General features: G+C 36.4%; 2 protein-coding genes across 7 annotated transcripts in view; one reads left to right on the top strand and one right to left on the bottom strand.

Moving 5' to 3' along the window:
* Positions 1-10,944, bottom strand: part of LOC131166360 (UTP--glucose-1-phosphate uridylyltransferase 3, chloroplastic) — a 35,025-nt gene that overhangs the window by 3,070 nt on the left and 21,011 nt on the right. For 3 of the 6 annotated variants that reach the window (XR_009139806.1, XR_009139807.1, XR_009139808.1), the window contains 4 exons: positions 5,455-5,571; positions 4,865-5,066; positions 2,244-4,720; positions 2,035-2,119 (listed from right to left, as the gene is read on the bottom strand). Coding sequence is in view for 2 of the 6 variants with exons in the window: in XM_058124842.1 (XP_057980825.1) it covers positions 5,459-5,571 (113 nt within the window). In the remaining 4 variants the exon portion in view is untranslated. Of the gene's footprint in view, positions 1-2,034; positions 2,120-2,243; positions 4,721-4,864; positions 5,067-5,192; positions 5,572-10,944 lie in introns of those variants that run through there. The other 3 variants (XM_058124842.1, XM_058124840.1, XR_009139805.1) reach the window with 2 other exon arrangements.
* LOC131166361 (U-box domain-containing protein 1-like) lies at positions 2,304-4,301 on the top strand. The gene is given in 9 exon segments (XM_058124843.1): positions 2,304-2,381; positions 2,383-2,714; positions 2,716-2,845; positions 2,847-3,642; positions 3,645-3,756; positions 3,758-3,894; positions 3,897-4,042; positions 4,045-4,255; positions 4,258-4,301. Coding segments are annotated over 9 exon segments (1,986 nt in total).

Here is a 10,944-nt window from a genome sequence, read left to right as displayed (position 1 = left end):
TTCTTTTCTCTAATGCCAAAATGGCTCAGTTGATTTGATGGAATAACTATTTATTGGAATAAGATAGAGTTATTGCTCATATATTCCTAATTTATTTCATTCAACATATAATAAGAAAGAAATAGATATTAGTTATTCCTTGTTTATTCCTTATTATGAACTCATAAAATGTTTTACATTATTATTTTCTTTATAATAATAACATAATTTCTTAACCTAATGAAACTAATCTATTCTTGTGAATAAGCATTCCAAAAATAAAACGTAACTTAATTATGATCAAAGTCCTTTTTGAAATCCTCTTTCTTAAATTCCAAACTTATCCCTCTCTAATTCTCTCTTTTTTTTAAAGGCTTATTTAGTGATGGTAAATATGTAAGCTCAAGACTGGCACTTTTTTTCACTCCCAAGCCCAAAGCCCAGCAGCCTCCAAAATGGCAAGAATAAATTTGACTTCTTTCCCAAAATAAAAAGATTAATGTTATATTTGAAAGTATGGATTTTATATCTAAAATTTAGTTCTGAATGGATTTGGAAAAAATTTAATACAATTTTATATTTCATTTTATCCAAATCTGATACGAATCCAAATTCAAAATCTCTCCAAACATAGGGTAATTATAATTATAATTATATTGACAAATTTTGAAAACCTTTAAACTCCATTTGAACTCAGAAAATATAAGGAAAAGAAAAAGAAAATATTTACTAGTTTGTTACTAAGAAAGATTCTATCATTGAAAATCTGTTTAGATTAAGGATTTTGTCTCGGGAAAGAAAAGGAAATGATAGGAAAATTAGGAGAAAACTTATTATTCCTTATATTTTCCTTATTTATTAAATACTATTAAAAATAAAAATTATTTTAATATGATTAATAATTTAAAAAAATTAAATAATAGTGATGTGTAAAATTAAAATTTTATTCATAAATTTGGTATTATTTTTATTTTCTTTTTCACTTTCCTTATAACCAAACATGAAAATGAGAACTTTTAATATTTTCTTTTTCTTTTTCTTTTCCTTATATTTTCTGAGTTCTAAATGGAGTTTAAAGGTTTTAAAAAATTGTCAATATAATTATAATTATAATTACCCTATGTTTGGAGAAATTTTGAATTTGGATTCGTATCAGATTTGGATAATTGTCAATTGTGGGCGCCTACATGTGCTTCACAATTTAAAATTTAACTGATCTTTGTGAAAATTGATAATTTAGCCTACATGATTTTTTCAAGCCAAATACAGTATTATACAAGGCGAATACATGTTAATTTTTAGCCAAAATAAAAATAAAAATAGCACGTACTTCTAAAGCTAATCCCACAAGATTACTCTAGCAATACTAGACAACCACTCAACTTTGGACACTAAAGAAAGAATCTAAAGCAAAGGACAGCATGCATGATACTTCTGGGAAGTGGAATTTGGGGTGATAATATGAGTTGATTATTTGAGTTGGGTCGTGTCATGAATGGATGGAACTTAAACAGAAATTCAAATGAAATATCACTAGATATTTGTTAAAAAAATATATAGATAGTATTTTGGAGCATAAATTTCGGATCTTAAATTCGGGTATGAGTAGATTTTGATAAATTTTAATACAATTTTATATTACATCTTATTTAAATCCAATACAACTCCAAATCCAAGGTCTCTCCAAACACATAGACAATATATTTATTTAGTAATGATGTATTGAGTCAAATCTCAACAATTAACAAATGGGTGCTAGCATAAAGTTTTGATGTGGATTTGGGACCCCAGAGCACAAACTTTTTGCTAACAGATCCATTGCTACAGTAGAAGTAAATATAATATATATTTTTAATGGGTATCTGTGTATAGCCCATATGTTCCAGTTTCAGAGCATAAAAATTCTAATTCCGGGCATGAGCAAACCTACATAAGACCAACTCTTCCTAGCTAATGAGGCAGTAAAAACTAAAATCAGGAACAAAAGGATATTGGGAATGCTACTTGAATATTTTTGTTTTGAATATAAAACTGGCATGGTAAAATAGAACTCACCAAACAAGGCTAGACTTTACTCCAAGTGGCAGCAGCAACCCAAAAGTTCTCCTCTTAGCAGCCGTTTGATTGTTTCATATCTTAGCTGTACAAACAGAAGCAGACGAGTTCAAGTTAATATTTTAAGCTTCTCATTTTGAAGAAGGCCACTCCAAGTAATCTGAACCCTCATAAATGCAAACTTGAAAAGAAAAGGAACAGAAACATACACACTGAGAACCAACGGAACCTGCTCATCCCCTCCTCATGATCCTTTCGGGCTTTCTCCAATGAAATTTTTTTCACCCATGGAAAAGCTTCCCTCTGTACAGATAAAGAACATCTCAACCATGATAAGAAGGATCAAACCTTCTTTCTTCTCTATTTGAAGAGATTCAAAATACAAGTAATCCACTTCCTCTTTCTTCAATACTCTGAAAATTTCTTCAATACTGTGCTTCACCGAGATATTTTCCATAATTCTAAAGAGTGAAATTATTGATCCAAGGGTGCTTGGAAGCTAGCACTTTGTGGAGCCTTGTGTGGAATAAACACATTTCAATGCAATTTCATGTCTAAGGGAAGGATTTGTGGAGGGCACTAGACATTCGCCCCCTGAGCTTGCTTAACAGAACAACAGGCGTTAGAGAGCAAATTGTGCTTCTTCAGATGCAAGTGAAAAGGGCAGATTTGCTTATTGACTCGAGAGATTCAAAAAAGAGAGGAGCTCCTCCAAGTAATTGCCAACAACAATGAACATAAGAGCAATAAAAAAAGCTTCATTGATTTTCAGAGAGTACAAGAGATTGTAAGCATCATTGATTTGAGAGTTGAGACCCTTTGATTATGAGGGAGAAATTCCTAAGTTGGAGACAGAAGTCCAGAAGCAGGCAGGCACAGGCATACTGACTGCGATTTCCAATATCAACAGCTTAATCTCCCTTTCATATCCCTAGTCTATGATTTTTAGTGATGAACAAAATCAATGGAAAACTCAAAAACACTCTAAACAGCAGTCTGCAAGCTTAAATAGATGATTATTCCTTTTATTCTCAATCTATGGTTCTCACATCCCTACCGAATTCTGCTGCCTGATTTCACTTGACTTGATGAAAGATCCAGTGATTGTGGCATCTGAGCACGCATTTGATCAGAACCCAACAGCCTGGTGGATCAATTCTGGCCATCACACATGCCCCCAGAGTGGACAGAAACTGGATCACATGGTCCTCATGCCCAATTATGCATTGAAGAGTCTAGTCCATCAATGGCTCCAAGAGAACAATATTTCATTAACTGACACTGTATCTTCATCTTGCCCATATTCAAACAGGAGCAGCAGCAATAGAAAACTATGTCAGATTGGCGTCAATCATATTTCATCCACAAAAGCTGCCATGGATGCTGTCAAAATGATAGCTGAAATCCTGGTGGGAAAACTAGCAGCTGGGTCACTGGAAATCCAATAGCAGGCAGCCTCTGAACTTCGTGTGCTAGAAAAAACTGGTGTGGAGAAATGCAGGGTAATTGCTAAGGTTGGGGCCATTCCATTCCTGGTGACATTACTACATTCAAACAACCCAAGAATTCATAAAGATGCAGTGACAGCCTGACTCGACCACTCCCTTTTTATTACAGTACGACTTTAACAATGGCAGCTGGTGTAATTGACTACATCATAGATATTTTAAAATCGGGGAAAAGCATGGAGGCAAGAGAAAATGCAGCAGCAGCAATCTTCAGCTTCAACAATAGATGAGTGGAAGTTGACCATCGGAGCACATCCTCGAGTTATTCCAAACTTGGTGGTTCTCCTGCAAGAAGACACCATGGCTGGAAAAAGAGATGCTGTGACATCAATCAACAATTTAGCAGTTCACAAACCTACAAGACAAATGCTGTGGCTGCTGGGGCAGTTCCTTTGCTTGTTGGCCTGCTGACAGATGACAAGGCAGGGATCACAGGCTACGCACTGACACTGCTTGCTTTACTTTTAGGGTGCTCTGAAGGGCTAGAGGAGATGAGGAAGAGAATGTGGTTCGGGTGCCTCTTCTCATTGATATGCTAAGATTTGGATCGCCCAGAGGGAAGGAAAATTCAGTAACTCTTCTTTTCGGTCTGTGCAAAGATGAAAGAGAGGGGGTTCCTAGACATATATTAATTAATCCCCAAAGTATTCATTCACTTGAAAGAACAACTATGAATGCATCTCTGAAAGCTCGAAGAGATGCTGAAGCATTACTTGGGTTAATAGAATTTGCTCTCAATTGCGAAGTCCTTTTGGATAACAGAGGCTGTTAGAAGATTCCATTGTGAACAGTGGGAAACTGAATAAATCAATATTATATTCACTTGTTTCTGCAGATGAGTCCAAGCCTTTATTTCCATATCGTGGGAGCATAAATTAATGCAAAGTACATAAATTAATAGTGTCAACTTATCATCGCAAATGATTCCAAGCCTTTATTTCCAACTGATAGGACGTTTTTTTCAGTCATTAAACCATTTTCCTGATGATAGCTGAGTTGAACCATTGAACCAAGACCATGTTGAATTTCTGGGTAACTGTATCAAGAAAGGGTTCAGCCTTTTGTGCCCCACCGCCAGAAATAGTTGGGAGACCAATCTTAGAGCAGGACCCCCAGGAATCAAGCACAATTAAGCTGGGCCACTTCCCAACACAAACAAAGTACGGTGGACCTAACTGCTGAAGAGAATATAATGCACATTTTATACACAAATAAGAACCACAAGCCAATATGGAGATAGAAATAATAAGAAATAAAAGAGCAATACAACTAAAATATTTAGTAATCTGTGAAGACAGCAAAATGAAGAAGCCAACACTCACAAATTGCAGCTAGACCAACTTTACAGCCAACCTTACTGCACAAAGCTGGTTCAACAACATCTATTGAGAGTACAGAGCCCAATAGCTGATGATGCAACAAAAAGAGGCATCCATGGAGTCAATAGTAGCCAGATTTCATTTCCATGTCAGCACAAAATGCGTCCTTTAATATAACAGTGACCTCTGGCTCCGACTATCTCACCTTGAAAGCAAACAAGTCCAACCACATTAATACATGGTTTACATCAGAAGCAAAATTTGCATATTTGTGATTTTCTTAACAGAATTAGTTGGTAATTGTAATAACAAGGAAAATAAACACAAGATAGATAAACAATAAAGTGAATAATTATTATTAATGGAGCTGTTGCGCTGTTTTAACATACATATTATTACATTTTAAATTACAGGAGCTGCAACCCAGATCCTCAGTGTCTTCTAAAGCTCTAATTTGACATATTATTACTAAAATACAACAGGAATGGCTCAACTTGTGTTTAGCCACTCACAACCAACTATATGAAATTGAGCCCAGGAGTCCCCCTGTGAACCATTATTCACATAGGGCAAGGTTAAGGATCTGTGCTCACTATGTTACAACTCTATCAATTCCAACTGAACGTGCCCGTCCTTTATCTTGTAATTCCAGAACCAGCTTCCGCAATCCATCATATCCTGTTCAATAGGTTTTAACTGGGCTGAAAAACCTGAAATATGAATGGAAACTATGTGTAAGTATACTGATAGATATAGGCATACAGATAGGTGTCAACGGAACAGCAAACAGCAAAAGATTTCCTTCCTTATTTCAGCCCACAATTATTTCCTTATTTCACCATTCATTATTTTGTACAATTAGCATATATTTAGTTTACATGTATAGGGCTTGAGAGATTATAGTTTACATGTATAGGGCTAGAATCATGCTAGAACTTATTTACTTTCCATGTATAGCATTCTTGTAAAGTCTATATATAATATACAGAACTCAAGGCCAAACCATTTGGCCATTCACACAATACTTTGTCATGGTATCAGAGCCTGCCGTCTGCTAATTTTTTCCCCCTCCAATTTTGTGTTTTTGTCTTCTCGGTTTCAGAGGTGTCTCTCGTTTCTGTGGCTGTTGTTCTATTCTCTTCTGGAATTTTTTAATTCTCTGTTTTTCAGTATTTCTGTGGCTGAGTGGCTGTCTGAACAGCTTTCTGTCGCTGTGTAATGAATCTTCTAGTGGGTGCTGTGTAATGTGAAGAATTAAAACAGAAAAGAGGGAATGAACGGGATCAATGGATGAATGTAGTTCTACTGAATGCAACAAAATGGAGATGGTGAAGCTACGGGTTGGCTGGTTTGAGAGAGCCACTGTCCAAAAACAGAAAAACAAACTAATTCCAATTTTCTAGCTAACCCCACTATTCCCGCTGCCCCCAGCTTTATACCAATACCTTGTAACTACTTGTTCAGGCGTGCCCATATGGGCTCTACTTCACTGGGGCCTCTAGTGGACCCTTCTACACATGGGCAATAGTAAAAGAATTAAATGGATAATAGAATGCAAATGAACTTTGGTCACAGCGCCCAGCCCAATTCCCACGCTGATGAGATCTCAGCCCACGGTGCTCAGCCTGGCTTCCTGCGACAACAAGCCATGGCACACTGAGCTTTAGCCCACACACCAGGTCTGCAAGTCCCATCAGCTTCGCCTTTTGCCTAAGCCCCTCCGTCTGCTCGGGTCCGTCTGCCCGAGCCCTTCTGCGAGTTGCCTCAATCTGCTCAAGACCTCTTGTCCATGTACAAGATCCGTCCGACCTCCTCAATTAGTTTGGAACCCTCTGTCCGAGCTCCTCTGTCTACTCAAAGCCTCTGAGCCCCTTCTCGTCGTGTCATCCTTCCGAGTCCCTTCTCCCGTCAAGTCGTTGGCTCAGAACCTTCACCCCGAGTCCCTTCTCCCCTCTGGTCATCTACTCGTAGCCTCCCGCCCGAGCCACTTCTCCTCTCTAGTTGTCTGCTCGGACTCCCCGACCTTCCTCTATCTCAGCCCGTAGCAATACCCTCCCCTTTTGAGCACCTTGCCCACAAGGTGAGGAAACTTCTCCTTCCACTTATGATACCACTTCCATGCATCCTCCTCCTCCTGTCCCTCAGCAACTTCAACAGAAGCTCTCTTCAAAACTTCCCCTGCTCTGACTTCTTCGAACTGGAGCTCAAATAACAGCGAAGCCACCTTCTCTTCCTCATCCTCAGCTTTCTTCAAGGCTGCAATTGCTTTCACATTGATACCTGCTTTAATGTAGAAATTAGCCACCATGGTGGAAGTGCTCCAGTCCATGGAGATGTAAGGTTCACTCTCCATTTCTTCTAGAAGCTTCTCCATGTTCTCAATATCAGATCCTATCCCATACGAGCTACAGAAAATTCTGTAGCTACAGTTATTGGGAGAGAATCCATTCTCCTTCATCCCTGATAGCACATTAGGAATTTTCTCAAGCATGCCAGCCTGTGTGTAGAGACCCATGAGGTTATTGTAAGTGAGATTTGAGGAGATAAAACCCATCTCATCCATTGTTATGCTAGTCTCTGCAATATTAGTTGCAATTATAACCTTTTGTATGTCATGAGAGGGCCGTAGAAACATTTTTTCCTTATCTGCAGCAGCTATGGATGATGGTAAAGGAAGAATCCAATCAAAAGATGCCCCACCAAATTGATACGTAGCAGTTAGTCCATCAAGCAACACATAAATTTCTAAGACTCCAGGCAAAAATATGAGTATGGCACCTTCGGCATCAGTTTCATCAATATGGCAAACCAAGTCTTCAAGGAGATCATAATAAATCACACCTTCATTCAATCTTTTCAAATTAAGACAACTCTACTCATTGAATGATTGATAATTCTCAAGAATATAGTATGGATTAATATAAGCAAAGATTCGTCACCCCAAGCAGATAAGATGAGATTTTTCTCCCCCCTCTGGTGGCTCATAGGACCTTTTGGAAGCTTTGCTTTCATGAATGACGTATTTGGTATAGACGTTAGAGAATCTGAAGCAAGATGGTAGTTGAGGCTTTGATATGTATCCTCTAGGAAGTTTGTTGTAATAGGATGTGTTCGGTCTTGAGCAGTAACAACTGGCAATGACCAAAATATCTTGAAAATAAGTTTGAATCGACTGTTGCCGACATAAGGATAACTTTCAACTTCTGAGTGCCATCAGCAAATTGTTTCTCAACCAAATTCTTCAAAACAATAAGCAGAGAATCACCCAAAAGAGACCGCTCATGCACTTCATCAACAATGACATGAGTAACACCAGGCAAGTTGTTGTCAGCTACAATTTTCCTCAAAAGAATGCCTACAACAACAACAACAACAAAACCAAGCCTTAGTCCCACTAAATGGGGTCGACTATATGAATCATTTTCCGCAAATTGATGCGATCATGGACCATTTCTTTTGATAGATTCAAGGATATTAAATCCTTACTCACTATCTCCTCCCAAGTTATTTTAGGTCTACCCCTACCCCTTCTACTGCCCCTCACAATAAATAAGTCACACTTCCTCACACGTGCACTATAAGGCCTACGTTGCAAGTGTCCATACCATCTAACTCGTCCCTCCCTTATCTTATTTTCTATAGGAGCTACACCTAACTTACCACGAACATGTTCATTTCTTAATTTATATTTCAATGTTATACCACTCATCCATCTAAACATTCTCATCTTGGCAACTTTTACTTTTTGGATATTATGTTTCTTCGTCGCCCAACATTCCGATCCATATAGCATAGCTAGTCTTATAACTGTCCTAAAAAACTTCCCTTTCAATTTTAAGGGTATTCTACGATCACATAGCACACTTGAACCACTTCTCCATTTTACTCAACCAACTTTAACTCTATGCACTACATCATCTTCAATTTCTCCTTCAACTTGCATAATAGATCCAAGGTATCGAAATCTACAAGTACTATTTATTTCTTCATCATCAAGTTTAACTTTGTCTCCAATATTCCTCCAATCATTACTAAAATTACATTTCATATATTCTATTTTATTTCTACTTATCCTAAAGCCTCTAGATTCCAAAGCTTCTCTCCATAATTCTAACTCAACATCTACTCCGTCCCTAGTTTCGTCAATTAATACAATATCATCTGCAAACAACATACACCATGGAACCTCCTTTTGAATACTCTTAGTCAATTGGTCCATCACTAAAGCAAAAAGATAAGGACTTAAAGCAGATCCTTGATGTACACCTATGGTAATTGGAAATTCTCTAGTTTCTCCATCTATAGTCCTTACACTAGTCATCACTCCATCGTACATATCCTTAATGACATCGGTATACCTACAACATACACCCTTTTTATCTAAAACCCACCATAGAACTTCCCTAGGTATCCTATCATATGCTTTCTCAAGGTCAATAAATATCATATGCAAGTCCCTTTTCTTTTCCCTAAACTTTTCCATTAATCTTCTTAAAAGATAAATAACTTCTGTGGTAGATCTCTCAGGCATAAAACCAAATTGATTTTCTGAGATCTTCGTTTCTAACCTTAATCTTTGTTCAACTACCCTTTCCCATAGTTTCATCGTATGACTCATAAGTTTAATTCCACAATAGTTATTACAATTTTGAATATCTTCTTTATTTTTGTATATAGGTATTAAAGTGCTTTTCCTCCATTCATTTGACATTTTCTTAGTTTTTACAATTGTATTAAATAAACTAGTTAATCATATAATTCCGTTATCACCCAAGCATTTCCAAACTTCAATTGGGACGTTATCTGGTCCCATAGCTTTCCCATTTTTCATCTTTTTTAGTGCAAACCTAATTTCGTTAACTCTTATTTTTCGAATAAATCTTATATTTTTAGTTTTTTCCTCATTTGACAATTCTAAGTTTAAGCCTTCTATTTGGTTTTCTTTAATATCTTCGTCCTTAACCAAGATAATATCATCCTCACTTTTTATACATTTTACATTTTCTAAGTCCTTGCTCTTCCTTTCTCTAACTTTAGCAAGTTTAAATATATCTATTTCCCCTTCTTTTGTACCTAATCTATCATACAAATTATTAAATGATCTATATTTAGCTTAACTAACGGCCCTTCTTGCATCGTTTCTTGCCTCCTTATATTTATCAAAGTTATCTCTAATTCTACATTTTTGTCATGTTTTATACCAAATTCTTTTTGTCTTTATGATTTTTTGTACATCTTTATCCCACCACCAACTCTCTTTGCTATTCGAGAATCTTCCCCTTGATTCACCTAAAATCTCTTTTGCTATCTTTTTAATAGAGCTAGCTAATCTATTCCAAAGAGTATTTGTATCTATCCCATCCTCTAAGGTCCAATCCCCATCTTTAATCATTTTATCTTTAAATTTTATTATATTTTCTCCTTTTAGGTTCCACCATCTAGTTCTCCTACACTGGTTTATTTTATCCTTTTTCTTCCATTTTTTAATACATATATCTAGCACTAAGATTTTATGTTCTGTGGTTAGGCTTTCACCTGGAATAACTTTACAATCCTTGCATGATAAACGATCTATCCTCCTAGTTAAAAAAAAATCTATTTGACTTCTATTTTGTCCACTTTTAAAGTTTATTAAGTGTTCTTCTCTCTTCTTAAAGCAAGTATTCATTATACTAAAATCATATGACATAGCAAAGTCTAAGATCATCTCTCCAAACTCATTTTTGTCTCCATATCCATATCCTCTATGTATCCTCTCATAATTTTTATTATCTCTTCCAACATGTCCATTCAGATCTCTTCCTATAAATATTTTCTCAGTCCCTGGTATGCCTTGTATAATACTATCCATATCTTCCTAAAATTGTCTCTTAAGATTTTCTACTAAGCCAACTTGAGAGACATAAGCACTAATGATATTTATTTTCTCTTGTCCTAATACCATCTTGATTTTTATAATTCTATCCCTTACTCTAGTTACATCCACAACACTATCTTTTAAGTTTTTGTCTATAATAATGCCTACTCCATTCTTATGTTTTTCTTTTCCAGTGTACCAAAGTTTAATTCCTGATTTATCGATT

The sequence above is a fragment of the Malania oleifera genome, chromosome 10 (assembly GCF_029873635.1).
Source record: "Malania oleifera isolate guangnan ecotype guangnan chromosome 10, ASM2987363v1, whole genome shotgun sequence".
Classification (NCBI taxonomy): domain Eukaryota; kingdom Viridiplantae; phylum Streptophyta; class Magnoliopsida; order Santalales; family Ximeniaceae; genus Malania; species Malania oleifera.
The sequence above is the reverse complement of the archived record's forward strand: the minus strand, read 5'-3'. Positions and strand labels throughout refer to the sequence as shown.